This window comes from Bombina bombina, chromosome 2 (genome assembly GCF_027579735.1).
Source record: "Bombina bombina isolate aBomBom1 chromosome 2, aBomBom1.pri, whole genome shotgun sequence".
Lineage (NCBI taxonomy): Eukaryota > Metazoa > Chordata > Amphibia > Anura > Bombinatoridae > Bombina > Bombina bombina.
The window spans coordinates 868,730,865-868,758,618 of NC_069500.1; the positions used below are offsets into that span (position 1 = coordinate 868,730,865).

General features: G+C 40.8%; 1 protein-coding gene across 1 annotated transcript in view; it reads right to left on the reverse strand.

The window, feature by feature from the left end:
- ANTXR2 (ANTXR cell adhesion molecule 2) overlaps window positions 1-27,754 on the reverse strand; it is a 584,995-nt gene that overhangs the window by 478,599 nt on the left and 78,642 nt on the right. Inside the window, exon 3 of the mRNA XM_053703194.1 lies at window positions 17,110-17,181. Within this exon, the coding sequence (XP_053559169.1) occupies window positions 17,110-17,181 (72 nt within the window). The remainder of the gene's footprint in view (window positions 1-17,109; window positions 17,182-27,754) is intronic.

Consider the following 27,754-nt stretch of genomic DNA (forward strand, 5'->3'; position numbering starts at 1 on the left):
AAAAACATAACACCCTCCTCGCGTGAAAACCCGATCGCATTTTCTCAAGTGCGCTAACCCGACATGAAAATATTCCAATGTTCTTCACATAGCTAAATATGTTCTATTTATTAATAAATACATATTTCTATATGTATCTGATGTTTTTTGGTAAAATATTTATCTATACCTTTATATATATATATATATATATATATATATATATATATACACACAGTATATAGAAACTTCAAAGAAAGAAGAGGCACTTAAAGGACTTAATGAACATTATTTTTATTATTAGTAATTAATCAATAAAGGTTCAGTCAACATTGAGCGGTCCACACATATTGATTACAAAACAGTCTTGATAAAGGTCACTGTGAGGACTGAAATGTTGACTGAACCTTTATTGATTAATTACTAATAATAAAAATAATGTTCATTAAGTCCTGTGAGTGCCTATTATTTCTTTGAAGTTTCTACCTATCTATCATAGAGAGCACCCAGGAAATTCACGAGTACAGGGAGTGCTTGGAAACCAGAATTATATATATATATATATATATATATACACACATATATATATATATATATATATATATATATATATATATATATATATATAAGAGAAGAGGCTTGCACTCACTGGATTTTGAAAAAGGTGCTTTATTCAGCACAAAAATACGTTATATATATATATATCATGTATATAGATATAGATATATACAGATATTTATAGTAAAATGTATTTATAAAAACATAGAATATATTCCCCTAAGTGAAGAACAGTGAAATATTTACAGTAAATACACAGTATAACACTTTATTACATATGAGTATTGCATAAATATGTTATTACATGTTTTCAGCTACTGAACTGCAAAGGGCTCCAATGTATCTCTGATGAAGCGCATGTGCCCATGCGCGAAACGCGTAAGATTGGAGTTCACCTTGTATCCAGAAAGCCTACCTTGCAATAAAACTTTTTCCTGACACCTGGGCTCAGCTCTCCTTCTTCCTCATTATATATATATATATATGTGTGTGTGTGCATGTATGTGTTTATATGTATACAGGGAGTGCAGAATTATTAGGCAAGTTGTATTTTTGAGGATTAATTTTATTATTGAACAACAACCATGTTCTCAATGAACCCAAAAAACTCATTAATATCAAAGCTGAATATTTTTGGAAGTAGTTTTTAGTTTGTTTTTAGTTATAGCTATTTTAGGGGGATATCTGTGTGTGCAGGTGACTATTACTGTGCATAATTATTAGGCAACTTAACAAAAAACAAATATATACCCATTTCAATTATTTATTTTTACCAGTGAAACCAATATAACATCTCAACATTCACAAATATACATTTCTGACATTCAAAAACAAAACAAAAACAGAATTTATGCTTACCTGATAAATTACTTTCTCCAACGGTGTGTCTGGTCCACGGCGTCATCCTTACTTGTGGGATATTCTCTTCCCCAACAGGAAATGGCAAAGAGTCCCAGCAAAGCTGGTCACATGATCCCTCCTAGGCTCCGCCTACCCCAGTCATTCGACCGACGGACAGGAGGAAATATGCATAGGAGAAACCATATGATACCGTGGTGACTGTAGTTAGAGAAAATAATTCATCAGACCTGATTAAAAAAAAACCAGGGCGGGCCGTGGACCGGACACACCGTTGGAGAAAGTAATTTATCAGGTAAGCATAAATTCTGTTTTCTCCAACATAGGTGTGTCCGGTCCACGGCGTCATCCTTACTTGTGGGAACCAATACCAAAGCTTTAGGACACGGATGAAGGGAGGGAGCAAATCAGGTCACCTAAACGGAAGGCACCACAGCTTGCAAAACCTTTCTCCCAAAAATAGCCTCCGAAGAAGCAAAAGTATCAAATTTGTAAAATTTGGCAAAAGTGTGCAGTGAAGACCAAGTCGCTGCCTTACATATCTGGTCAACAGAAGCCTCGTTCTTGAAGGCCCATGTGGAAGCCACAGCCCTAGTGGAGTGAGCTGTGATTCTTTCAGGAGGCTGCCGTCCGGCAGTCTCATAAGCCAATCGGATAATGCTTTTAAGCCAAAAGGAAAGAGAGGTAGAAGTCGCTTTTTGACCTCTCCTTTTACCAGAATAAACAACAAACAAGGAAGATGTTTGTCTGAAATCTTTAGTAGCCTCTAAATAGAACTTTAGAGCACGGACTACGTCCAAATTGTGTAACAAACGTTCCTTCTTGGAAACTGGATTCGGACACAAAGAAGGAACAACTATCTTCTGGTTAATATTCTTGTTAGAAACAACTTTAGGAAGAAAACCAGGCTTAGTACGCAAAACCACCTTATCTGCGTGGAACACCAGATAAGGAGGAGAACACTGCAGAGCAGATAACTCTGAAACTCTTCTAGCAGAAGAAATTGCAACCAAAAACAAAACTTTCCAAGATAATAACTTAATATCTACGGAATGTAAGGGTTCAAACGGAACCCCTTGAAGAACTGAAAGAACTAAATTTAGACTCCAGGGAGGAGTCAAAGGTCTGTAAACAGGCTTGATCCTAACCAGAGCCTGAACAAATGCTTGAACATCTGGCACAGCTGCCAGTCTTTTGTGAAGTAAAACAGATAAAGCAGAGATCTGTCCCTTCAGAGAACTTGCAGATAATCCTTTCTCCAAACCTTCTTGTAGAAAGGAAAGAATCTTAGGAATTTTTATCTTGTTCCAAGGGAATCCTTTAGATTCACACCAATAGATATATTTTTTCCATATTTTATGGTAAATTTTTCTAGTTACAGGCTTTCTAGCCTGAATCAGAGTATCTATTACAGAATCTGAAAACCCACGCTTTGATAAAATTAAGCGTTCAATCTCCAAGCCGTCAGTTGGAGGGAAGCCAGATTCGGATGTTCGAATGGACCTTGAACAAGAAGGTCCTGTCTCAAAGGTAGCTTCCATGGTGGAGCCGATGACATATTCACCAGGTCTGCATACCAAGTCCTGCGTGGCCACGCAGGAGCTATCAAGATTACCGAAGCCCTCTCCTGATTGATCCTGGCTACCAGCCTGGGAATGAGAGGAAATGGTGGGAACACATAAGCTAGGTTGAAGGTCCAAGGTGCTACTAGTGCATCCACTAGAGTCGCCTTGGGATCCCTGGATCTGGACCCGTAGCAAGGAACCTTGAAGTTCTGACGAGACGCCATCAGATCCATGTCTGGAATGCCCCATAATTGAGTTATTTGGGCAAAGATTTCCGGATGGAGTTCCCACTCCCCCGGATGGAATGTCTGACGACTCAGAAAATCCGCTTCCCAATTTTCCACTCCTGGGATGTGGATTGCAGACAAGTGGCAGGAGTGATCCTCCGCCCAATGAATTATTTTGGTCACTTCTTCCATCGCCAGGGAACTCCTTGTTCCCCCCTGATGATTGATATATGCAACAGTAGTCATGTTGTCTGATTGAAACCTTATGAATTTGGCCCTTGCTAGTTGAGGCCAAGCTTTGAGAGCATTGAATATCGCTCTCAGTTCCAGAATGTTTATCGGGAGAAGAGATTCTTCCCGAGACCATAGACCCTGAGCTTTCAGGGGTTCCCAGACCGCGCCCCAGCCCACCAGGCTGGCGTCGGTCGTGACAATGACCCACTCTGGTCTGCGGAAGCTCATTCCCTGTGACAGATTGTCCAGGGTCAGCCACCAACGGAGTGAATCTCTGGTCTTTTGATCTACTTGAATCGTCGGAGACAAGTCTGTATAATCCCCATTCCACTGTCTGAGCATGCACAGTTGTAATGGTCTTAGATGAATTCGTGCAAAAGGAACTATGTCCATTGCAGCAACCATCAATCCTATTACTTCCATGCACTGCGCTATGGAAGGACGAAGAACAGAATGAAGTACTTGACAAGAGCTTAGAATTTTTGATTTTCTGACCTCTGTCAGAAAAATCCTCATTTCTAAGGAATCTATTATCGTTCCCAAGAAGGGAACTCTTGTTGACGGGGACAGAGAACTCTTTCCTTTGTTCACCTTCCATCCGTGAGATCTGAGAAAGGCTAGGACGATGTCCGTATGAGCCTTTGCTTTTGACAGAGACGACGCTTGAATTAGGATGTCGTCCAAGTAAGGCACTACTGCAATGCCCCTTGGTCTTAGAACCGCTAGAAGGGACCCTAGTACCTTTGTGAAAATTCTCGGAGCAGTGGCTAATCCGAATGGAAGTGCCACAAACTGGTAATGCTTGTCCAGAAAAGCGAACCTTAGGAACTGATGATGTTCCTTGTGGATAGGAATATGTAGGTACGCATCCTTTAAATCCACGGTGGTCATAAATTGACTTTCCTGGATGGTGGGAAGGATCGTTCGAATGGTTTCCATTTTGAACGATGGAAACCTGAGAAATTTGTTTAGGATCTTGAGATCTAAAATTGGTCTGAATGTTCCCTCTTTTTTGGGAACTATGAACAGGTTGGAATAAAAACCCATCCCTTGTTCTCTTATTGGAACTGGATGAATCACTCCCATCTTTAACAAGTCTTCTACACAATGTAAGAATGCCTGTCTTTTTATTTGGTTTGAAGATAATTGAGACCTGTGGAACCTTCCCCTTGGGGGTAGTTCCTTGAATTCCAGGAGATAACCTTGAGAAACTATTTCTAGCGCCCAAGGATCCTGAACATCTCTTGCCCAAGCCTGAGCAAAGAGAGAAAGTCTGCCCCCCACCAGATCCGGTCCCGGATCGGGGGCCATCCCTTCATGCTGTTTTGGTAGCAGTGGCAGGCTTCTTGGCCTGCTTACCCTTGTTCCAGCCTTGCATCGGTCTCCAGGCTGGTTTGGGTTGTGAAGTATTACCCTCTTGCTTAGAGGATGTAGAGTTAGAGGCTGGTCCGTTTCTGCGAAAGGGACGAAAAACAGAATTTATGTTTACCTGATAAATTACTTTCTCCAACGGTGTGTCCGGTCCACGGCGTCATCCTTACTTGTGGGATATTCTCTTCCCCAACAGGAAATGGCAAAGAGCCCAGCAAAGCTGGTCACATGATCCCTCCTAGGCTCCGCCTTCCCCAGTCATTCGACCGACGTAAAGGAGGAATATTTGCATAGGAGAAATCATATGATACCGTGGTGACTGTAGTTAAAGAAAATAAATTATCAGACCTGATTAAAAAACCAGGGCAGGCCGTGGACCGGACACACCGGTGGAGAAAGTAATTTATCAGGTAAACATAAATTCTGTTTTCTCCAACATAGGTGTGTCCGGTCCACGGCGTCATCCTTACTTGTGGGAACCAATACCAAAGCTTTAGGACACGGATGAAGGGAGGGAGCAAATCAGGTCACCTAGATGGAAGGCACCACGGCTTGCAAAACCTTTCTCCCAAAAATAGCCTCAGAAGAAGCAAAAGTATCAAATTTGTAAAATTTAGTAAAAGTGTGCAGTGAAGACCAAGTCGCTGCCTTACATATCTGATCAACAGAAGCCTCGTTCTTGAAGGCCCATGTGGAAGCCACGGCCCTAGTGGAATGAGCTGTGATTCTTTCAGGAGGCTGCCGTCCGGCAGTCTCGTAAGTCAATCTGATGATGCTTTTAAGCCAAAAAGAGAGAGAGGTAGAAGTTGCTTTTTGACCTCTCCTTTTACCAGAATAAACAACAAACAAGGAAGATGTTTGTCTAAAATCCTTTGTAGCATCTAAATAGAATTTTAGAGCACGAACTACATCCAAATTGTGCAACAAACGTTCCTTCTTTGAAACTGGATTCGGACACAAAGAAGGCACGATAATCTCCTGGTTAATGTTTTTGTTAGAAACAACTTTCGGAAGAAAACCAGGTTTAGTACGCAAAACCACCTTATCTGCATGGAACACCAGATAAGGAGGAGAACACTGCAGAGCAGATAACTCTGAAACTCTTCTAGCAGAAGAAATTGCAACCAAAAACAAAACTTTCCAAGATAATAACTTAATATCAACGGAATGTAAGGGTTCAAACGGAACCCCTTGAAGAACTGAAAGAACTAAATTGAGACTCCAAGGAGGAGTCAAAGGTTTGTAAACAGGCTTGATTCTAACCAGAGCCTGAACAAAAGCTTGAACATCTGGCACAGCTGCCAGCTTTTTGTGAAGTAACACAGACAAAGCAGAAATCTGTCCCTTCAAAGAACTTGCAGATAATCCTTTCTCCAAACCTTCTTGAAGAAAGGATAGAATCTTAGGAATTTTTATCTTGTCCCAAGGGAATCCTTTAGATTCACACCAACAGATATATCTTTTCCATATTTTATGGTAGATTTTTCTAGTTACAGGCTTTCTGGCCTGAACAAGAGTATCAATGACAGAATCTGAGAACCCTCGCTTTGATAAAATCAAGCGTTCAATCTCCAAGCAGTCAGTTGGAGTGAGACCAGATTCGGATGTTCGAACGGACCTTGAACAAGAAGGTCCCGTCTCAAAGGTAGCTTCCATGGTGGAGCCGATGACATATTCACCAGGTCTGCATACCAAGTCCTGCGTGGCCACGCAGGAGCTATCAAGATCACCGATGCCCTCTCCTGATTGATCCTGGCTACCAGCCTGGGGATGAGAGGAAACGGTGGGAATACATACGCTAGTTTGAAGGTCCAAGGTGCTACTAGTGCATCTACTAGAGTCGCCTTGGGATCCCTGGATCTGGACCCGTAACAAGGAACCTTGAAGTTCTGACGAGAGGCCATCAGATCCATGTCTGGAATGCCCCACAACTGAGTAATTTGGGCAAAGATTTCCGGATGGAGTTCCCACTCCCCCGGATGAAATGACTGACGACTCAGAAAATCCGCTTCCCAATTTTCCACTCCTGGGATGTGGATTGCAGACAAGTGGCAGGAGTGAGTCTCCGCCCATTGAATGATTTTGGTCACTTCTTCCATCGCCAGAGAACTCCTTGTTCCCCCCTGATGGTTGATGTACGCAACAGTCGTCATGTTGTCCGATTGAAACCGTATGAATTTGGCCTTTGCTAGCTGAGGCCAAGCCTTGAGAGCATTGAATATCGCTCTTAGTTCCAGAATATTTATCGGGAGAAGAGATTCTTCCCGAGACCAAAGGCCCTGAGCTTTCAGGAGTCCCCAGACCGCGCCCCAGCCCACCAGACTGGCGTCGGTCGTGACAATGACCCACTCTGGTCTGCGGAAGCTCATCCCCTGTGACAGGTTGTCCAGGGACAGCCACCAACGGAGTGAATCTCTGGTCCTCTGATCTACTTGTATCGTCGGAGACAAGTCTGTATAATCCCCATTCCACTGACTGAGCATGCACAGTTGTAATGGTCTCAGATGAATTCGCGCAAAAGGAACTATGTCCATTGCCGCGACCATCAAACCTATTACTTCCATGCACTGCGCTATGGAAGGAAGAGGAACAGAATGAAGTACTTGACAAGAGTTTAGAAGTTTTGATTTTCTGGCCTCTGTCAGAAAAATCCTCATTTCTAAGGAGTCTATTATTGTTCCCAAGAAGGGAACTCTTGTTGACGGAGATAGAAAACTTTTTTCTACGTTCACTTTCCACCCGTGAGATCTGAGAAAGGCCAGGACGATGTCCGTGTGAGCCTTTGCTTGTGGAAGGAACGACGCTTGAATCAGAATGTCGTCCAAGTAAGGTACTACTGCAATGCCCCTTGGTCTTAGCACCGCTAGAAGGGACCCCAGTACCTTTGTGAAAATTCTTGGAGCAGTGGCTAATCCGAACGGAAGTGTGAATTGACCTTCCTGGATGGAAGGAAGAATTGTTCGAATGGTTTCCATTTTGAACGATGGAACCTTGAGAAACTTGTTTAGGATCTTGAGATCTAAGATTGGTCTGAATGTTCCCTCTTTTTTGGGAACTATGAACAGATTGGAGTAGAACCCCATCCCTTGTTCTCCTAATGGAACAGGATGAATCACTCCCATTTTTAACAGGTCTTCTACACAATGTAAGAATGCCTGTTTTTTTATGTGGTCTGAAGACAATTGAGACCTGTGGAACCTCCCCCTTGGGGGAAGCCCCTTGAATTCCAGAAGATAACCTTGGGAGACTATTTCCAGCGCCCAAGGATCCAGAACATCTCTTGCCCAAGCCTGAGCGAAGAGAGTCTGCCCCCCACCAGATCCGGTCCCGGATCGGGGGCCAACATCTCATGCTGTCTTGGTAGCAGTGGCAGGTTTCTTGGCCTGCTTACCTTTGTTCCAGCCTTGCATTGGCCTCCAGGCTGGCTTGGCTTGAGAAGTATTACCCTCTTGCTTAGAGGATGTAGCACTTGGGGCTGGTCCGTTTCTGCGAAAGGGACGAAAATTCGGTTTATTTTTAGCCTTGAAAGACCTATCCTGAGGAAGGGCGTGGCCCTTACCCCCAGTGATATCAGAAATAATCTCTTTCAAGTCAGGGCCAAACAGCGTTTTCCCCTTGAAAGGAATGTTAAGCAATTTGTTCTTGGAAGACGCATCCGCTGACCAAGATTTTAGCCAAAGCGCTCTGCACGCCACAATAGCAAACCCAGAATTTTTCGCCGCTAATCTAGCCAATTGCAAAGTGGCGTCTAAGGTGAAAGAGTTAGCCAATTTGAGAGCATGAATTCTGTCCAAAATCTCCTCATAAGAAGAATCTTTATTGAGCGCCTTTTCTAGTTCATCGAACCAGAAACACGCTGCTGTAGTGACAGGAACAATGCATGAAATTGGTTGTAGAAGGTAACCTTGCTGAACAAACATCTTTTTAAGCAAACCCTCTAATTTTTTATCCATAGGATCTTTGAAAGCACAACTATCTTCTATGGGTATAGTGGTGCGTTTGTTTAGAGTAGAAACCGCCCCCTCGACCTTGGGGACTGTCTGCCATAAGTCCTTTCTGGGGTCGACCATAGGAAACAATTTCTTAAATATAGGGGGAGGGACGAAAGGTATGCCGGGCCTTTCCCATTCTTTGTTTACAATATCCGCCACCCGCTTGGGTATAGGAAAAGCTTCGGGGGGCCCCGGGACCTCTAGGAACTTGTCCATCTTACATAATTTCTCTGGAATGACCAAATTCTCACAATCATCCAGAGTAGATAACACCTCCTTAAGCAGAGCGCGGAGATGTTCCAATTTAAATTTGAATGTAATCACATCAGGTTCAGCTTGTTGAGAAATTTTCCCTGAATCTGAAATTTCTCCCTCAGACAAAACCTCCCTGGCCCCCTCAAACTGGTGTAGGGGCACTTCAGAACCAATATCATCAGCGTCCTCATGCTCTTCCGTATTTTCTAAAACAGAGCAGTCGCGCTTTCGCTGATAAGTGGGCATTTTGGCTAAAATGTTTTTGATAGAATTATCCATTACAGCCGTTAATTGTTGCATAGTAAGGAGTATTGGCGCACTAGATGTACTAGGGGCCTCCTGTGTGGGCAAGACTGGCGTAGACGAAGGAGGGGATGATGCAGTACCATGCTTACTCCCCTCACTTGAGGAATCATCTTGGGCATCATTTTCTCTAAATTTTGTGTCACATAAATCACATCTATTTAAATGAGAAGGAACCTTGGCTTCCCCACATACAGAACACAGTCTATCTGGTATTTCAGACATGTTAAACAGGCATAAACTTGATAACAAAGTACAAAAAACGTTTTAAAATAAAACCGTTACTGTCACTTTAAATTTTAAACTGAACACACTTTATTACTGCAAATGTGAAAAAGTATGAAGGAATTGTTCAAAATTCACCAAAATTTCACCACAGTGTCTTAAAGCCTTAAAAGTATTGCACACCAAATTTGAAAGCTTTAACTCTTAAAATAACGGAACCGGAGCCGTTTTTATGTTTAACCCCTATACAGTCCCTGGTATCTGCTTTGCTGAGACCCAACCAAGCCCAAAGGGGAATACGATACCAAATGACGCCTTCAGAAAGCCTTTTCTATGTATCTGAGCTCCTCACACATGCATCTGCATGTCATGCTTCTCAAAAACAACTGCGCAATAGAGGCGCGAAAATGAGGCTCTGCCTATGATTAGGGAAAGCCCCTAGAGAACAAGGTGTCCAATACAGTGCCTGCCGGTTATTTTACATAATTCCCAAGAATAAAATAATTCCTCAAAGCTATGAAGTATTAAAAATGCTTATATATCAATCGTTTTAGCCCAGAAAATGTCTACCAGTCTTAAAAGCCCTTGTGAAGCCCTTTATTCTTATGTAATAAAAATGGCTTACCGGATCCCATAGGGAAAATGACAGCTTCCAGCATTACATAGTCTTGTTAGAAATGTGTCATACCTCAAGCAGCAAAAGTCTGCTCACTGTTTCCCCCAACTGAAGTTAATTCCTCTCAACAGTCCTGTGTGGAAACAGCCATCGATTTTAGTAACGGTTGCTAAAATCATTTTCCTCTTACAAACAGAAATCTTCATCACTTTTCTGTTTCAGAGTAAATAGTACATACCAGCACTATTTTAAAATAACAAACTCTTGATTGAAGAATAAAAACTACAGTTAAACACCAAAAAACTCTAAGCCATCTCCGTGGAGATGTTGCCTTTACAACGGCAAAGAGAATGACTGGGGAAGGCGGAGCCTAGGAGGGATCATGTGACCAGCTTTGCTGGGCTCTTTGCCATTTCCTGTTGGGGAAGAGAATATCCCACCAGTAAGGATGACGCCGTGGACCGGACACACCTATGTTGGAGAAATTAGGCTTATTTTTAGCCTTAAAAGACCTATCCTGAGGGAGGGCGTGTCCCTTTCCCCCGGTGATGTCTGAAATAATCTCTTTCAAATCGGGCCCAAATAGTGTTTTGCCCTTGAAAGGGATGTTAAGCAATTTTGTCTTGGAAGACACATCCGCTGACCAAGACTTTAGCCAAAGCGCTCTGCGCGCCACGATAGCAAACCCTGAATTTTTCGCCGCTAATCTAGCTAATTGCAAAGCGGCATCTAAAATAAAAGAGTTAGCCAATTTAAGTGCTTGAACTCTGTCCATAACCTCCTCATACGAAGATTCTTTATTGAGCGACTTTTCTAGTTCCTCGAACCAGAAACACGCTGCCGTAGTGACAGGAACAATGCATGAAATTGGTTGTAGAAGGTAACCTTGCTGAACAAACATCTTTTTAAGCAAACCCTCTAATTTTTTATCCATAGGATCTTTGAAAGCACAACTATCTTCGATAGGAATAGTAGTGCGTTTGTTTAGAGTAGAAACCGCCCCCTCAACCTTGGGGACTGTCTGCCATAAGTCCTTTCTGGGGTCGACTATAGGAAATAATTTCTTAAATATAGGGGGAAGAAAAAAAGGTATGCCGGGCCTTTCCCACTCCTTATTTACTATGTCCGCCACCCGCTTGGGTATAGGAAAGGCGTCGGGGGGCACCGGAACCTCTAGGAACTTGTCCATCTTACATAATTTCTCTGGAATGACCAAATTGTCACAATCATCCAGAGTAGATAATACCTCCTTAAGCAGTGTGCGGAGGTGTTCTAATTTAAATTTAAATGTTACAACATCAGGTTCAGCTTGTTGAGAAATGTTTCCTGAATCTGAAATTTCTCCCTCAGACAAAACCTCCCTCCTGGCCCCTTCAGATTGGTGTGAGGGTATGTCAGAACAGTTATCATCAGCGTCCTCTTGCTCTTCAGTGTTTAAAACAGAGCAATCGCGCTTTCTCTGATAAGTAGGCATTTTGGATAAAATGTTTGCTATAGAGTTATCCATTACAGCCGTTAATTGTTGCATGGTAATAAGAATTGGCGCACTAGATGTACTAGGGGCCTCTTGTGTGGGCAAAACTGGTGTAGACACAGAAGGGGATGATGTAGTATCATGCTTACTCCCCTCATTTGAGGAATCATCTTGGGCAATATCATTATCTGTGGCATCATTGTCCCTACTTTGTTTGGACACTATGGCACAATTATCACATAAATTTAAATGGGGAGAAACCTTGGTTTTCATACATATAGAACATAGCTTATCTGATGGTACAGACATGTTAAACAGGCTTAAACTTGTCAACAAAGCACAAAAAACGTTTTAAAATAAAACCGTTACTGTCACTTTAAATTTCAAACTGAACACACTTTATTACTGAATATGTGAAAAAGTATGAAGGAATCGTTCAAAATTCACCAAAATTTCACCACAGTGTCTTAAAGCCTTAAAAGTATTGCACACCAAATTTCAAAGCTTTAACCCTTAAATTAACGGAACCGGAGCCGTTTTTACATTTAACCCCTATACAGTCCCAGCTATCTGCTTTGCTGAGACCCAACCAAGCCCAGAGGGGAATACGATACCAAATGACGCCTTCTATAAGCTTTTTCAGTGGTTCTTAGCTCCTCACACATGCATCTGCATGCCTTGCTCTCCAAAAACAACTGCGCATTAGTGGCGCGAAAATGAGGCTCTGCCTATAACTAGAAAAGGCCCCCTTCTGAAAAAGGTGTCCAATACAGTGCCTGCCATTTTTCTAAACAATCCCCAAGATTATAATAACTATTAAGAGTTATAATCTGCAAAATATGCTTAGCAAAGTAATCGTTTTAGCCCAGAAAAATGTCTACCAGTTTTTTAAGCCCTTATGAAGCCCTTTATTCTTTTACTTAATCTAAGAAAATGGCTTACCGGTCCCCATAAGGGGAAATGACAGCCTTCCAGCATTACATAGTCTTGTTAGAAATATGGCCAGTCATACCTCAAGCAGAAAAGTCTGCCAACTGTTTCCCCCAACTGAAGTTACTTCATCTCAACAGTCCTGTGTGGAAACAGCAATCGATTTTAGTAACGTTTGCTAAAATCATCTTCCTCTTACAAACAGAAATCTTCATCTCTTTTCTGTTTCAGAGTAAATAGTACATACCAGCACTATTTTAAAATAACAAACACTTGATTGAAGAATAAAAACTACATTTAAACACCAAAAAACTCTTAACCATCTCCGTGGAGATGTTGCCTGTGCAACGGCAAAGAGAATGACTGGGGTAGGCGGAGCCTAGGAGAGATCATGTGACCAGCTTTGCTGGGACTCTTTGCCATTTCCTGTTGGGGAAGAGAATATCCCACAAGTAAGGATGACGCCGTGGACCGGACACACCTATGTTGGAGAAAACAAATCAGTGACCAATATAGCCACATTTCTTTGCAAGGACACTCAAAAGCCTGCCATCCATGGATTCTGTCAGTGTTTTGATCTGTTCACCATCAACATTGCGTGCAGCAGCAACCACAGCCTCCCAGAACCTGTTCAGAGAGGTGTACTGTTTTCCCTCCTTGTAAATCTCACATTTGATGATGGACCACAGGTTCTCAATGGGGTTCAGATCAGGTGAACAAGGAGGCCATGTCATTAGATTTTCTTCTTTTATACCCTTTCTTGCCAGCCACGCTGTGGAGTACTTGGATGCGTGTGATGGAGCATTGTCCTGCATGAAAATCATGTTTTTCTTGAAGGATGCAGACTGCTTCCTGTACCACTGCTTGAAGAAGGTGTCTTCCAGAAACTGGCAGTAGGACTGGGAGTTGAGCTTGACTCCATCCTCAACCCGAAAAGGCCCCACAAGCTCATCTTTGATGATACCAGCCCAAACCAGTACTCCACCTCCACCTTGCTGGCGTCTGAGTCGGCCTGGAGCTCTCTGCCCTTTACCAATCCAGCCACGGGCCCATCCATCTGGCCCATCAAGACTCACTCTCATTTCATCAGTCCATAAAACCTTAGAAAAATCAGTCTTGAGATATTTCTTGGCCCAGTCTTGATGTTTCAGCTTGTGTGTCTTGTTCAGTGGTGGTCATCTTTCAGCCTTTCTTACCTTGGCCATGTCTCTGAGTATTGCACACCTTGTGCTTTTGGGCACTCCAGTGATGTTGCAGCTCTGAAATATGGCCAAACTGGTGGCAAGTGGCATCTTAGCAGCTGCACGCTTGACTTTTCTCAGTTCATGGGCAGTTATTTTGCGCCTTGGTTTTTCCACACGCTTCTTGCGACCCTGTTGACTATTTTGAATGAAACGCTTGATTGTTCGATGAACACGCTTCAGAAGCTTTGCAATTTTAAGAGTGCTACATCCCTCTGCAAGATATCTCACTATTTTTGACTTTTCTGAGCCTGTCAAGTCCTTCTTTTGACCCATTTTGCCAAAGGAAAGAAGTTGCCTAATAATTATGCACACCTGATATAGGGTGTTGATGTCATTAGACCACACCCCTTCTTATTACAGAGATGCACATCACCTAATATGCTTAATTGGTAGTAGGCTTTCGAGCCTATACAGCTTGGAGTAAGACAACATGCATAAAGAGGATGATGTGGTCAAAATACTAATTTGCCTAATAATTCTGCACTCCCTGTATATATATATATATATATATATATATATATATGTGTGTTTGTGTGTGTGTGTGTGTGTATGTATGTGTATATATATATATATATATATATAAATATGTGTGTGTGTGTGTGTGTGTGTGTTTATGTATGTATGTGTTTATATGTGTGTGTGTATATATATATATATATATATATATATATATATATATATATATATATGTGTGTGTGTATGTATTTATGTGTTTATATGTGTATATATGTCTGTAAATACATAAATACAAATATAAATACAATATTGCTTGCATGTTACTGTTAGCGCGTCACTCGTAATCTGGCCCTCTGTTTGCAATAATGTTTTTAATTATTTGTTTAAAGGGACCTGAATTACCATTCGTGATTCAGACAGAGCATATCATTTTAACCAACTGTCCAGTTTGCTTTGTTGTCTTGGTATGCATTGTTAAAAAAGCATACCTAGGTAGGTTCAAGAGCAGCAATGCACCTCTGGGAGCTATCTGCTTATTGGTGGCTGCACATATATGCCTCGTGTTATTGGTTCACCAGATGTGTTTAGCTAGCTCCCAACAAAGGATACCAAGAGAATAAATCAAATTGTATAATACAAGTAAACTGGAAAGTTGTTTAAAATTGTATGCGCTATCTGAATCATGAAAGATATTTTTTGGGTTTCCTGTCCATTTTAAAAAAGTTTCCAATTTGTGTCTATTATCAAATTTGCTTTGTTCTCATGATATTCTGTGTTGAAGAGATACCTAGATAGGCATCTGGAGCACAACATGGCAGGAAACAGCGCTGCCATATAGTGCTCTTGCAAATGGATAACATTCTTGCAAAGCTGCTGCCATATAGTACTCCAGAAATGGGCCGACTCCTAAGCTTTACATCCCTGCTTTTCAACAAAAGATACCAAGAAGACAAAAAAAAAATTGCATGTTCTATCTATATCATGAAATAAATATTTTGGGTTGTATGTCCCTTTAAAGGACAATAAAACTCAAAAACATAAATTAATGATCCAGATAGAACATATCATTTTAAACATCATTCCATTGTATTTCTGCTATCAAATTTGCTTCAGTCTCTTGGTATCCATTGAAAGAGCCGCAATGCACTAATGGGAGCTAGCTAAACAATCCAAGTGAGCCAATGACAAGAGGCATATATGTGCAGCCACCAATCAGCAGCTAGTGCTGAGTAGTGAATTTCTGCTCATAAGCCTGCTTAGGTATATTTTTCAACAACAGATACCAAGAGAACAAAGCAAATTAGATAATAGAATTAAAATGGAAAGTTGATTAAAATTGCATGCTCTATTTGAATCATGAAAGTTTAATTTTGCTGTTACTGTCCTATTAAATTAAAGGGATTTCAAACCCAAAATGTTTCCTGATTTAGATAGAATATAAAAAAATGTAAACAACTCTTCAGTTAACCTAGGCTCTTTTCTGCTCTTGAGCTTTCCGAGATCAAACTTTCAGCAAAGGATAACAAGAGAAGGAAGCAAATTAAATAAAAGTAAATTGGAAAGTTGTTTAAAATCGTATGTCTAATTAGGACTTTACTGTCCCTTTAAGTCCTCATTTGGCTCCTGATTTGGCACAGACAAATTTGACCAGAAATAATCTATAACCCTTGCACACATTTCTTTAAATTCAGAAAGCACTAAAATTGAGCACACAAAAAAAGAAAATACTAACTACTAAAAGTGAAGGTACTTTTCATCTGATCTAGATGGACTCTAACTGCTAAAAATGTAAAGAAGGCTGCAAGATAGAACCCTGCAGAGTCCATGACCCAAACTGCTGCTGTGCAATTATGTTCTTGGAAGCAGGAGCTGGCATATTTTCTCAGAATAAAGAAAAAGAAAATCATACATTTTCTGTAGGTCTGAACTAATAAAGTATAAAATAGAAGAAGCACATCCTATTAGCATAAAATAAATCTTTAATAAAGTAGAATTTTCCAATAAACTCAAAGTTTATTTAATACAACATGTCTAGGTGTGCATGCAAATATGGTAAAGATATTTAAAGGGACACTGAACCCAAATTTTTTCTTTTGTAAAAGAGCATGCAATTTTAAGCAACTTTCTAATTTGCTCCTATTATCAATTTTTCTTCATTCTCTTGCTATCTTTATTTGAAAAAGAAGTCATCTAAGCTTTTTTTGGTTTCAGTACTCTGGACAGCACTTTTTAAATGGTGGATGAATTTATCCACCAATCAGCAAGGACAATCTAGGTTGTTCACCAAAAATGGGCCAGCATCTAAACTTACATTTGTGCATTTCAAATAAAAATACCAAGAGAATGACGAAGATTTGATAATAGGAGTAAATTAGAAAGTTGCTTAAAATTTCATGCTCAATCTGAATCATGAAAGAAAAAAATTGGGTACAGTGTCCCTTTAAAGATACAAAGGTAAATTTAAGGGACATTCAATTCAAAATTAAACGTTCATGATTCAGATAGAGCATGCAATTTTAAACAACTTTCCAAATTACTTCCATTAACAAAACGTGCACATTGTTTTTATATTTACACTCCTACTGAGCATGTGCAAGAATTCACAGAATATACGTATATGCATTTGTGATTGGCTGATAGGTGTCATATGATGCAGGGGGAGTGGAAACAGACATAACTTTGAAATTGCATTGTCTTTTTATCATGCATTAGCTGATTATAAGATAGTTTTAGATGCCTTTTTTTTTTTAGTTTTTCTTTTCAACAAATCAATTTGCAAATAGTTATGTTTAAACAATTTGATAAACTGTTTGTCAACATACCTGTCTCCAGTTAATGGCAGAATAACTCTAGCCTGTGTAGAAAACACTATGAAGGACAATCTCATTCGAGGGCTGGGAATAAAAAAAAAAAAAAAAAAAACAGTATTTAAAACCAACACAGGACTGAACAATTTTTCACATCAATTGGCATTTCTTTTGTCTTTTATGGACCAATCAATTTCAAGACATTTCAAGAGATGGCGGTCTCAGTCAACTTACTGCTGGTCAGGTGTCCAAACTGCATAGAAGGAACATCACAGTTAGCGCTAATAGGCTACAAGTTGACACACACACAGCAGGGAAGCTACAGCGTGAAAAGATATGGAAGTTGAGGCATAATGACAGGGCATTGTGGGAAATTGTTAAACAATGCTCATACTGCACACTGGGTAAACTTCTCCACAAACTTTCTTAGTTTGAATAAAGCTTACATACTTAAAGGGACATTCCTGTCAAAATTTGAATGCACATAGATGACTTACATCTTTGAATAGAAATATATATGCAATATACATGTATTGGCAAAAATGCTTCTAGTAAAAATTATCATTGTTTTGGTGTTTAAACATTTAAATTGGAAAGGTTAGTCACCGCATCTGGTGTGGTGCCTGAGCTTGTCCCATTTGGCCAGCTGCGGTGACTAACCTTTCCATTTTAAATCTTAGCTGTGAGCTAGCTGGTGAGTGCTGGGTTTCCTTTATGTGTTGTATTTGTTTTGTAATCCCCCATGGTTCTTGCACCCACTCCTGTCTGGGGTTAACTGCCTATGACTCTGGTGACGACACAGCTTTTTGTGAGTGCTATTTAGCACCCAGGGCTGGCATGCTGCTGGGTCATGGGATGTGTACCTGGTCCGGTTTTGGAGTGCAGTCCCCCTTCCGTGTTTTGTATGTTGCTGGGTGATTACATATACCTGTGCACCACTCCCTTGTTCCTAGTTTGTCTGGCTTTGAGAGCCTGCATTGTGTGGCTGTGTTAGGGACTCAGGTGTTGGAAAGGACCTTGACGTGGTGCCTGAGCTTGTCCCATTTGGCCAGATGCGGTGACTAACCTTTCCATTTTAAATCTTAGCTGTGAGCTAGCTGGTGAGTGCTGGGTTTCCTTTATGTGTTATATATATATATATATATATATATCTTTAAAGATAGCATATATCCTGAAAAGGGCAAATTTCAACTGTTCCAGCCCTGTATATAATGCACAGATAGACAGACATAATTTAACTAAAGATGCTTTGCAATGCAAAAAAGGAAAGGCTGTTTTTGCTTTTTTTTTTAACGGTTAATGGTGCCACGTGCACTTCTGTAGGTTTATATTCCGAGCTTACTACAATTGTTTTTTTTTTTTACTTTAAGATGCAAGCCAATACCGTGAAATGCAAAAGTAAATGATAATAAAAATGTAACAATAAATGTAAGTACAGGGAAATATGCTTTTAATCTACTGCAAGTGCAACAAGAGTTAAAGGAAGGAAACGTGAGTAATCACAGAAAGGAAGGAAGGAAAAAAAAGGAAATAAACAATCTCTGTATTTTTTTTTCAACCTAAACATTAAAAGCAAAGTAAAAAAATGACACTATGTGGTTTTGTGTTAAAACAAGAAACGTGTCCAAAATGTTAAGAAAGTCAATATGTAGGTAAATTTATTTCAAAATTAAATACAGGAAAGGAATGTCTGAAAGTAATTTATAGTGTTGTTTAGGTCTCCGAAATCCTCCTTTTTAATGTGAGCTGAGTTGTCTTGTCCGTAATTTGTATTTAGATGCACAATACGGAGATGCATGAATAAGCACCATTCAGGTCTTTAGACAGATAGAGTGAGTGGAACACCAGTCAACGAAAAAATCTGAATGTTACTCTGTAGACCCAATTTTCAATCTGATTTCAACAGTCTTAGTCTATCTAGATAATATGAAATGTTTTCTGGAAGACTGGTCACCCTTTAAAACTTGCATACAGCCAGGCATCTGGATAATCCAAGCATGGATTAACCAAGTCTGACTGCATTTGGCATGCTTCAAAAATAGCCATACAAGATAATTATCAGTTATACAATAGTGCAGTTTATCAAGATTGATCGCTCTTGGCAGGCAGAGCAGTGAATTCTGAACTGCACACTGACCCATACACTTCATAAAGCATTATTATTTTTAATTGAAAAAAGTATAGCAATAAGTAAGACAGAAATCGCTCGTATTGACCTAGAATAAAGCAGATTGTATAATATATATCTCCTAAAGGTCTTCGGAAGTCAATGTTTATTTAAAATGCTTGAGTTCTACAGTTAAAAAAAAAAAAAAAAACGATTTTTTTGATATTTACTTGCATACAATTTCGCTTTCAATTAAACGCTAGTTAAGCATTTTATGAAACATTGTTTTCTATGTTGCAGAGATAGAATAAAATTAGACATATATTAAATTAATCTAGGATGATTGTGCTGGTGGATACAGTATGACCTGAATCATTAGTGCATCAGACGAAGGGCCCGATTAGCTAAAGGCGTCAGGGCTTGCGAGAATTAAAAAAAAAAAAAAATCACCAATACTATGGAATTTCTCAACTCCAGTCTTCAGGACCCTTAACAGGCCAGATATTCATTATATCTTAAAGGGACATAATACTCACTTGAAAGTGATGCAGCATAACTGTAAACAGTTGACAGGAAAATATCACCTGAGCATCTCTATGTAAAAAAGGAAGATATTTTACCTCACAACATCTTCAGCTCACCAGAGTAAGTGCTGTGTAAAAAGTTATACTTCAGCTGTTGTCCAGCTGCAGGTATGAAAAAAATAAAAAATAAGAAATTAACTGCAGCCAATCAGCATCAACAGTGCTGAGGTCACAAACTCTTTTACTGTGATCTCATGAGATTTCACTTAACTCTCATGAGATTTCATAGTAAACTTCCTTAAACTGAATAGGGAAATAACATGAGTGTGCATGAGGCACGCTCCCTTGCCTGTCCCGGGACAGACATACTGATTTGCTGCTTAAAGTCCTTTACAATGGGGTGTGAAAACTTAGGACATTTTTAAGGTAAAATATCTTTCTTTTTTACATAAAGATGTTCAGGTGATATTTTCTAGTCAGCTTTTTACAGCTGTGCTGCATCACTTTCAAGTGTTTCAACATTTGGGTATCATGGCCCTTTAAATACATAATTCCTTTAAGGACCCAGACTGCACTATTTTGCACTTTGCGATAATTCTATTATTCTGCACAAAGGGGGTTTCTAGAGCACAGGTGAAATAATCATCTGAAGGTGAGAGCAGGTTAGTAACCATGGTTACTGATCAGCTGATTATTTCACCTGTGATCTAGTTAAGATATAATGGATATCTGGCCTGTTAAGGGTCCTGAAGACTGGAGTTGAGAAACATTGTTCTAAAGGCAGTTGTTACCTTTAGAACAGTGGGTCTCAGATTTAGGTAAGTGAACAAGATACATGCAATTCAGTAGGGCTCACAAAACCAATTCATTTAAAAATTGCATGAAATGAATAAAGGAAATCGTGAAATAAAAAAGACACCGTAAAAAACAGAATTTATGTTTACCTGATAAATTACTTTCTCCAACGGTGTGTCCGGTCCACGGCGTCATCCTTACTTGTGGGATATTCTCTTCCCCAACAGGAAATGGCAAAGAGCCCAGCAAAGCTGGTCACATGATCCCTCCTAGGCTCCGCCTTCCCCAGTCATTCGACCGACGTAAAGGAGGAATATTTGCATAGGAGAAATCATATGATACCGTGGTGACTGTAGTTAAAGAAAATAAATTATCAGACCTGATTAAAAAACCAGGGCGGGCCGTGGACCGGACACACCGTTGGAGAAAGTAATTTATCAGGTAAACATAAATTCTGTTTTCTCCAACATAGGTGTGTCCGGTCCACGGCGTCATCCTTACTTGTGGGAACCAATACCAAAGCTTTAGGACACGGATGATGGGAGGGAGCAAATCAGGTCACCTAGATGGAAGGCACCACGGCTTGCAAAACCTTTCTCCCAAAAATAGCCTCAGAAGAAGCAAAAGTATCAAATTTGTAAAATTTAGTAAAAGTGTGCAGTGAAGACCAAGTCGCTGCCTTACATATCTGATCAACAGAAGCCTCGTTCTTGAAGGCCCATGTGGAAGCCACGGCCCTAGTGGAATGAGCTGTGATTCTTTCAGGAGGCTGCCGTCCGGCAGTCTCGTAAGCCAATCTGATGATGCTTTTAAGCCAAAAAGAGAGAGAGGTAGAAGTTGCTTTTTGACCTCTCCTTTTACCAGAATAAACAACAAACAAGGAAGATGTTTGTCTGAAATCCTTTGTAGCATCTAAATAGAATTTTAGAGCACGAACTACATCCAAATTGTGCAACAAACGTTCCTTCTTTGAAACTGGATTCGGACACAAAGAAGGCACGACTATCTCCTGGTTAATGTTTTTGTTAGAAACAACTTTCGGAAGAAAACCAGGTTTAGTACGCAAAACCACCTTATCTGCATGGAACACCAGATAAGGAGGAGAACACTGCAGAGCAGATAACTCTGAAACTCTTCTAGCAGAAGAAATTGCAACCAAAAACAAAACTTTCCAAGATAATAACTTAATATCTACGGAATGTAAGGGTTCAAACGGAACCCCCTGAAGAACTGAAAGAACTAAATTGAGACTCCAAGGAGGAGTCAAAGGTTTGTAAACAGGCTTGATTCTAACCAGAGCCTGAACAAAAGCTTGAACATCTGGCACAGCCGCCAGCTTTTTGTGAAGTAAAACAGATAAAGCAGAAATCTGTCCCTTCAAAGAACTTGCAGATAATCCTTTCTCCAAACCATATTGAAGAAAGGATAGAATCTTAGGAATTTTTATCTTGTTCCATGGGAATCCTTTAGATTCACACCAACAGATATATTTTTTCCATATTTTATGGTAGATTTTTCTAGTTACAGGCTTTCTGGCCTGAACAAGAGTATCAATGACAGAATCTGAGAACCCTCGCTTTGATAAAATCAAGCGTTCAATCTCCAAGCAGTCAGTTGGAGTGAGGCCAGATTCGGATGTTCGAACGGACCTTGAACAAGAAGGTCCCGTCTCAAAGGTAGCTTCCATGGTGGAGCCGATGACATATTCACCAGGTCTGCATACCAAGTCCTGCGTGGCCACGCAGGAGCTATCAAGATCACCGATGCCCTCTCCTGATTGATCCTGGCTACCAGCCTGGGGATGAGAGGAAACGGTGGGAATACATAAGCTAGGTTGAAGGTCCAAGGTGCTACTAGTGCATCTACTAGAGTCGCCTTGGGATCCCTGGATCTGGACCCGTAGCAAGGAACCTTGAAGTTCTGACGAGAGGCCATCAGATCCATGTCTGGAATGCCCCACAATTGAGTAATTTGGGCAAAGATTTCCGGATGGAGTTCCCACTCCCCCGGATGAAATGTCTGACGACTCAGAAAATCCGCTTCCCAATTTTCCACTCCTGGGATGTGGATTGCAGACAAGTGGCAGGAGTGAGTCTCCGCCCATAGAATGATGTTGGTCACTTCTTCCATCGCCAGGGAACTCCTTGTTCCCCCTTGATGGTTGATATACGCAACAGTCGTCATGTTGTCTGATTGAAACCGTATGAATTTGGCCTTTGCTAGCTGAGGCCAAGCCTTGAGAGCATTGAATATCGCTCTCAGTTCCAGAATATTTATCGGGAGAAGAGACTCTTCCCGAGACCAAAGACCCTGAGCTTTCAGGAGTTCCCAGACCGCGCCCCAGCCCACCAGACTGGCGTCGGTCGTGACAATGACCCACTCTGGTCTGCGGAAGCTCATCCCCTGTGACAGGTTGTCCAGGGTCAGCCACCAACGGAGTGAATCTCTGGTCCTCTGATCTACTTGTATCGTCGGAGACAAGTCTGTATAATCCCCATTCCACTGACTGAGCATGCACAGTTGTAATGGTCTCAGATGAATTCGCGCAAAAGGAACTATGTCCATTGCCGCGACCATCAAACCTATTACTTCCATGCACTGCGCTATGGAAGGAAGAGGAACAGAATGAAGTACTTGACAAGAGCTTAGAAGTTTTGATTTTCTGGCCTCTGTCAGAAAAATCCTCATTTCTAAGGAGTCTATTATTGTTCCCAAGAAGGGAACTCTTGTTGACGGAGATAGAGAACTTTTTTCTACGTTCACTTTCCACCCGTGAGATCTGAGAAAGGCCAGGACAATGTCCGTATGAGCCTTTGCTTGTGGTAGGGACGACGCTTGAATCAGTATGTCGTCCAAGTAAGGTACTACTGCAATGCCCCTTGGTCGTAGCACCGCTAGAAGGGACCCTAGTACCTTTGTGAAAATTCTTGGAGCAGTGGCTAATCCGAATGGAAGTGCCACAAACTGGTAATGCTTGTCCAGAAAGGCGAACCTTAGGAACCGATGATGTTCCTTGTGGATAGGAATATGTAGATACGCATCCTTTAAATCCACCGTGGTCATGAATTGACCTTCCTGGATGGAAGGAAGAATTGTCCGAATGGTTTCCATTTTGAACGATGGAACCTTGAGAAACTTGTTTAGGATCTTGAGATCTAAGATTGGTCTGAATGTTCCCTCTTTTTTGGGAACTATGAACAGATTGGAGTAGAATCCCATCCCTTGTTCTCCTAATGGAACAGGATGAATCACTCCCATTTTTAACAGGTCTTCTACACAATGTAAGAATGCCTGTCTTTTTATGTGGTCTGAAGACAATTGAGACCTGTGGAACCTCCCCCTTGGGGGAAGCCCCTTGAATTCCAGAAGATAACCTTGGGAGACTATTTCTAGCGCCCAAGGATCCAGAACATCTCTTGCCCAAGCCTGAGCGAAGAGAGAAAGTCTGCCCCCCACCAGATCCGGTCCCGGATCGGGGACCAACATCTCATGCTGTCTTGGTAGCAGTGGCAGGTTTCTTGGCCTGCTTACCTTTGTTCCAGCCTTGCATTGGCCTCCAGGCTGGCTTGGCTTGAGAAGTATTACCCTCTTGCTTAGAGGATGTAGCACTTGGGGCTGGTCCGTTTCTGCGAAAGGGACGAAAATTTGGTTTATTTTTAGCCTTGAAAGGCCTATCCTGAGGAAGGGCGTGGCCCTTACCCCCAGTGATATCAGAAATAATCTCTTTCAAGTCAGGGCCAAACAGCGTTTTCCCCTTGAAAGGTATGTTAAGCAATTTGTTCTTGGAAGACGCATCCGCTGACCAAGATTTTAGCCAAAGCGCTCTGCGCGCCACAATAGCAAACCCTGAATTTTTCGCCGCTAATCTAGCCAATTGCAAAGTGGCGTCTAAAGTAAAAGAGTTAGCCAATTTGAGAGCATGAATTCTGTCCATAATCTTCATCGAACCAGAAACACGCTGCTGTAGTGACAGGAACCATGCATGAAATTGGTTGTAGAAGGTAACCTTGCTGAACAAACATCTTTTTAAGCAAACCCTCCAATTTTTTATCCATAGGATCTTTGAAAGCACAACTATCTTCTATAGGGATAGTAGTGCGTTTGTTTAGAGTAGAAACCGCCCCCTCGACCTTGGGGACTGTCTGCCATAAGTCCTTTCTGGGGTCGACCATAGGAAACAATTTCTTAAATATAGGGGGAGGGACAAAAGGTATGCCGGGCCTTTCCCATTCTTTGTTTACAATGTCCGCCACCCGCTTGGGTATAGGAAAAGCTTCGGGGGGCCCCGGGACCTCTAGGAACTTGTCCATCTTACATAATTTCTCTGGAATGACCAAATTCTCACAATCATCCAGAGTAGATAACACCTCCTTAAGCAGAGCGCGGAGATGTTCCAATTTAAATTTGAATGTAATCACATCAGGTTCAGCTTGTTGAGAAATTTTCCCTGAATCTGAAATTTCTCCCTCAGACAAAACCTCCCTGGCCCCCTCAGACTGGTGTAGGGGCACTTCAGAACCAATATCATCAGCGTCCTCATGCTCTTCAGTATTTTCTAAAACAGAGCAGTCGCGCTTTCGCTGATAAGTGGGCATTTTGGCTAAAATGTTTTTGATAGAATTATCCATTACAGCCGTTAATTGTTGCATAGTAAGGAGTATTGGCGCACTAGATGTACTAGGGGCCTCCTGTGTGGGCAAGACTGGCGTAGACGAAGGAGGGGATGATGCAGTACCATGCTTACTCCCCTCACTTGAGGAATCATCTTGGGCATCATTTTCTCTAAATTTTGTGTCACATAAATCACATCTATTTAAATGAGAAGGAACCTTGGCTTCCCCACATACAGAACATAGTCTATCTGATAGTTCAGACATGTTAAACAGGCATAAACTTGATAACAAAGTACAAAAAAACGTTTTAAAATAAAACCGTTACTGTCACTTTAAATTTTAAACTGAACACACTTTATTACTGAAAATGTGAAAAAGTATGAAGGAATTGTTCAAAATTCACCAAAATTTCACCACAGTGTCTTAAAGCCTTAAAAGTATTGCACACCAAATTTGAAAGCTTTAACTCTTAAAATAACGGAACCGGAGCCGTTTTTATATTTAACCCCTATACAGTCCCTGGTATCTGCTTTGCTGAGACCCAACCAAGCCCAAAGGGGAATACGATACCAAATGACGCCTTCAGTAAGCTTTTTCTATGTATCTGAGCTCCTCACACATGCATCTGCATGTCTTGCTTCCCAAAAACAACTGCGCAATAGAGGCGCGAAAATGAGGCTCTGCCTATGATTAGAGAAGGCCCCCAGTGAAAAAGGTGTCCAATACAGTGCCTGCCGGTTATTTTACATGATTCCCAAGAATAAAATAACTCCTCAAAACTATGAAGTATTAAAAATGCATATATATCAATCGTTTTAGCCCAGAAAAATGTCTACCAGTCTTTAAAGCCCTTGTGAAGCCCTTTATTCTTATTTAATAAAAATGGCTTACCGGATCCCATAGGGAAAATGACAGCTTCCAGCATTACCAAGTCTTGTTAGAAATGTGTCATACCTCAAGCAGCAAAAGTCTGCTCACTGTTTCCCCCAACTGAAGTTAATTCCTCTCAACAGTCCTGTGTGGAAACAGCCATCGATTTTAGTAACGGTTGCTAAAATCATTTTCCTCTTACAAACAGAAATCTTCATCTCTTTTCTGTTTCAGAGTAAATAGTACATACCAGCACTATTTTAAAATAACAAACTCTTGATTGAAGAATAAAAACCACATTTAAACACCAAAAAACTCTAAGCCATCTCCGTGGAGATGTTGCCTGTACAACGGCAAAGAGAATGACTGGGGAAGGCGGAGCCTAGGAGGGATCATGTGACCAGCTTTGCTGGGCTCTTTGCCATTTCCTGTTGGGGAAGAGAATATCCCACAAGTAAGGATGACGCCGTGGACCGGACACACCTATGTTGGAGAAAAAGTTAATTTGAAAATAAAAGTGAATTTAAAAGTATATTTGAATGACATGCTCTATCTCAATCATGTACATTGAATTCTGACTTTCCTATCCCTTTAATGCACATAGAAATCCTAATAAAATAACAATGCATGAGAGGTGAGATTGTCTCAAAATATAAAAAAATCTTTATACATCTATACTATAATTGTGTTTGTAATGTCTGTCGCCATCGGCAGTTGCGCACGCATCCTCAAAGGAATAATTAACAACATTTAAGCTGCGCTTCTTTGCACAGTGAAAAAAACTAACCACAGCGGTTTCAAATTAAATTAGTAACTTAATATAGCAAAATAATACAGTTAGTTAAATGTATATAATCCGTGGGTCAAACGTGGATATGTTGAAAATCCCCAGTGAAGCATATGAATAACAATGTGATCTTAAGTATAACCACTTGTGTTTTTTACACCCAACAGTGCAGGAGAAAATGTGGAGTACAACTAAGTACTATACTTCCCAAATGTTGCTGGGATCTTTAGGCACTGCTCTCATACAACAATCAGGGCTGTGCTCCTGATTCCCATAGGCACTGTAGCAATACTAAAAAGAAAGAGAGCGCAACCCACTCTAAGGGTAATACAGTTTTAATTTAAAGGGACACTGAACCCAAAAATGTTCTTTCGTGGTTCAGATAGAGCATGCAATTTTAAGCAACTTTCTAATTTACTCCTATTATCAATGTTTCTTCTTTCTTTTGCTATCTTTATATGAAAAAGAAGGCATCTAAGCTTTTTTCTTTGTTCAGAACTCTGGACAGCAGTTTTTGATTGGTGGATGAATTTATCCACCAATCAGCAAGGACAACCTAGGTTGTTCACCAAAAATGGGCCGGCATCTAAAATTACATTCTCGCATTTCAAATAAAGATACCAAGAGAATAAAGAACATTTGATAATAGGAGTAAAGTAGAAAGTTACTTAAAATGTCATGCTCTATCTGAATCACAAAAGAAAAAATTTGGGTACAGTGTCCCTTTAAGAATACAAATACAAAGCATTGCTGTGAATGCACGTACAAGATTAAAAGTTTAAAAAAGCACAGTCACCACTCCACAGTCTGTTTCCCCGGCGTCTGCATATGTCTCAGATGTTTGTGTATCTGTGAGCTCCTTCCTATGCTTTCCGGAAAGCCTCGGGATGCCGCAACAGATGAAAACGATACACAGGAGCAGCAAGTCCGGTATCACATTCTTCCACGAGTTGGCGACATTACC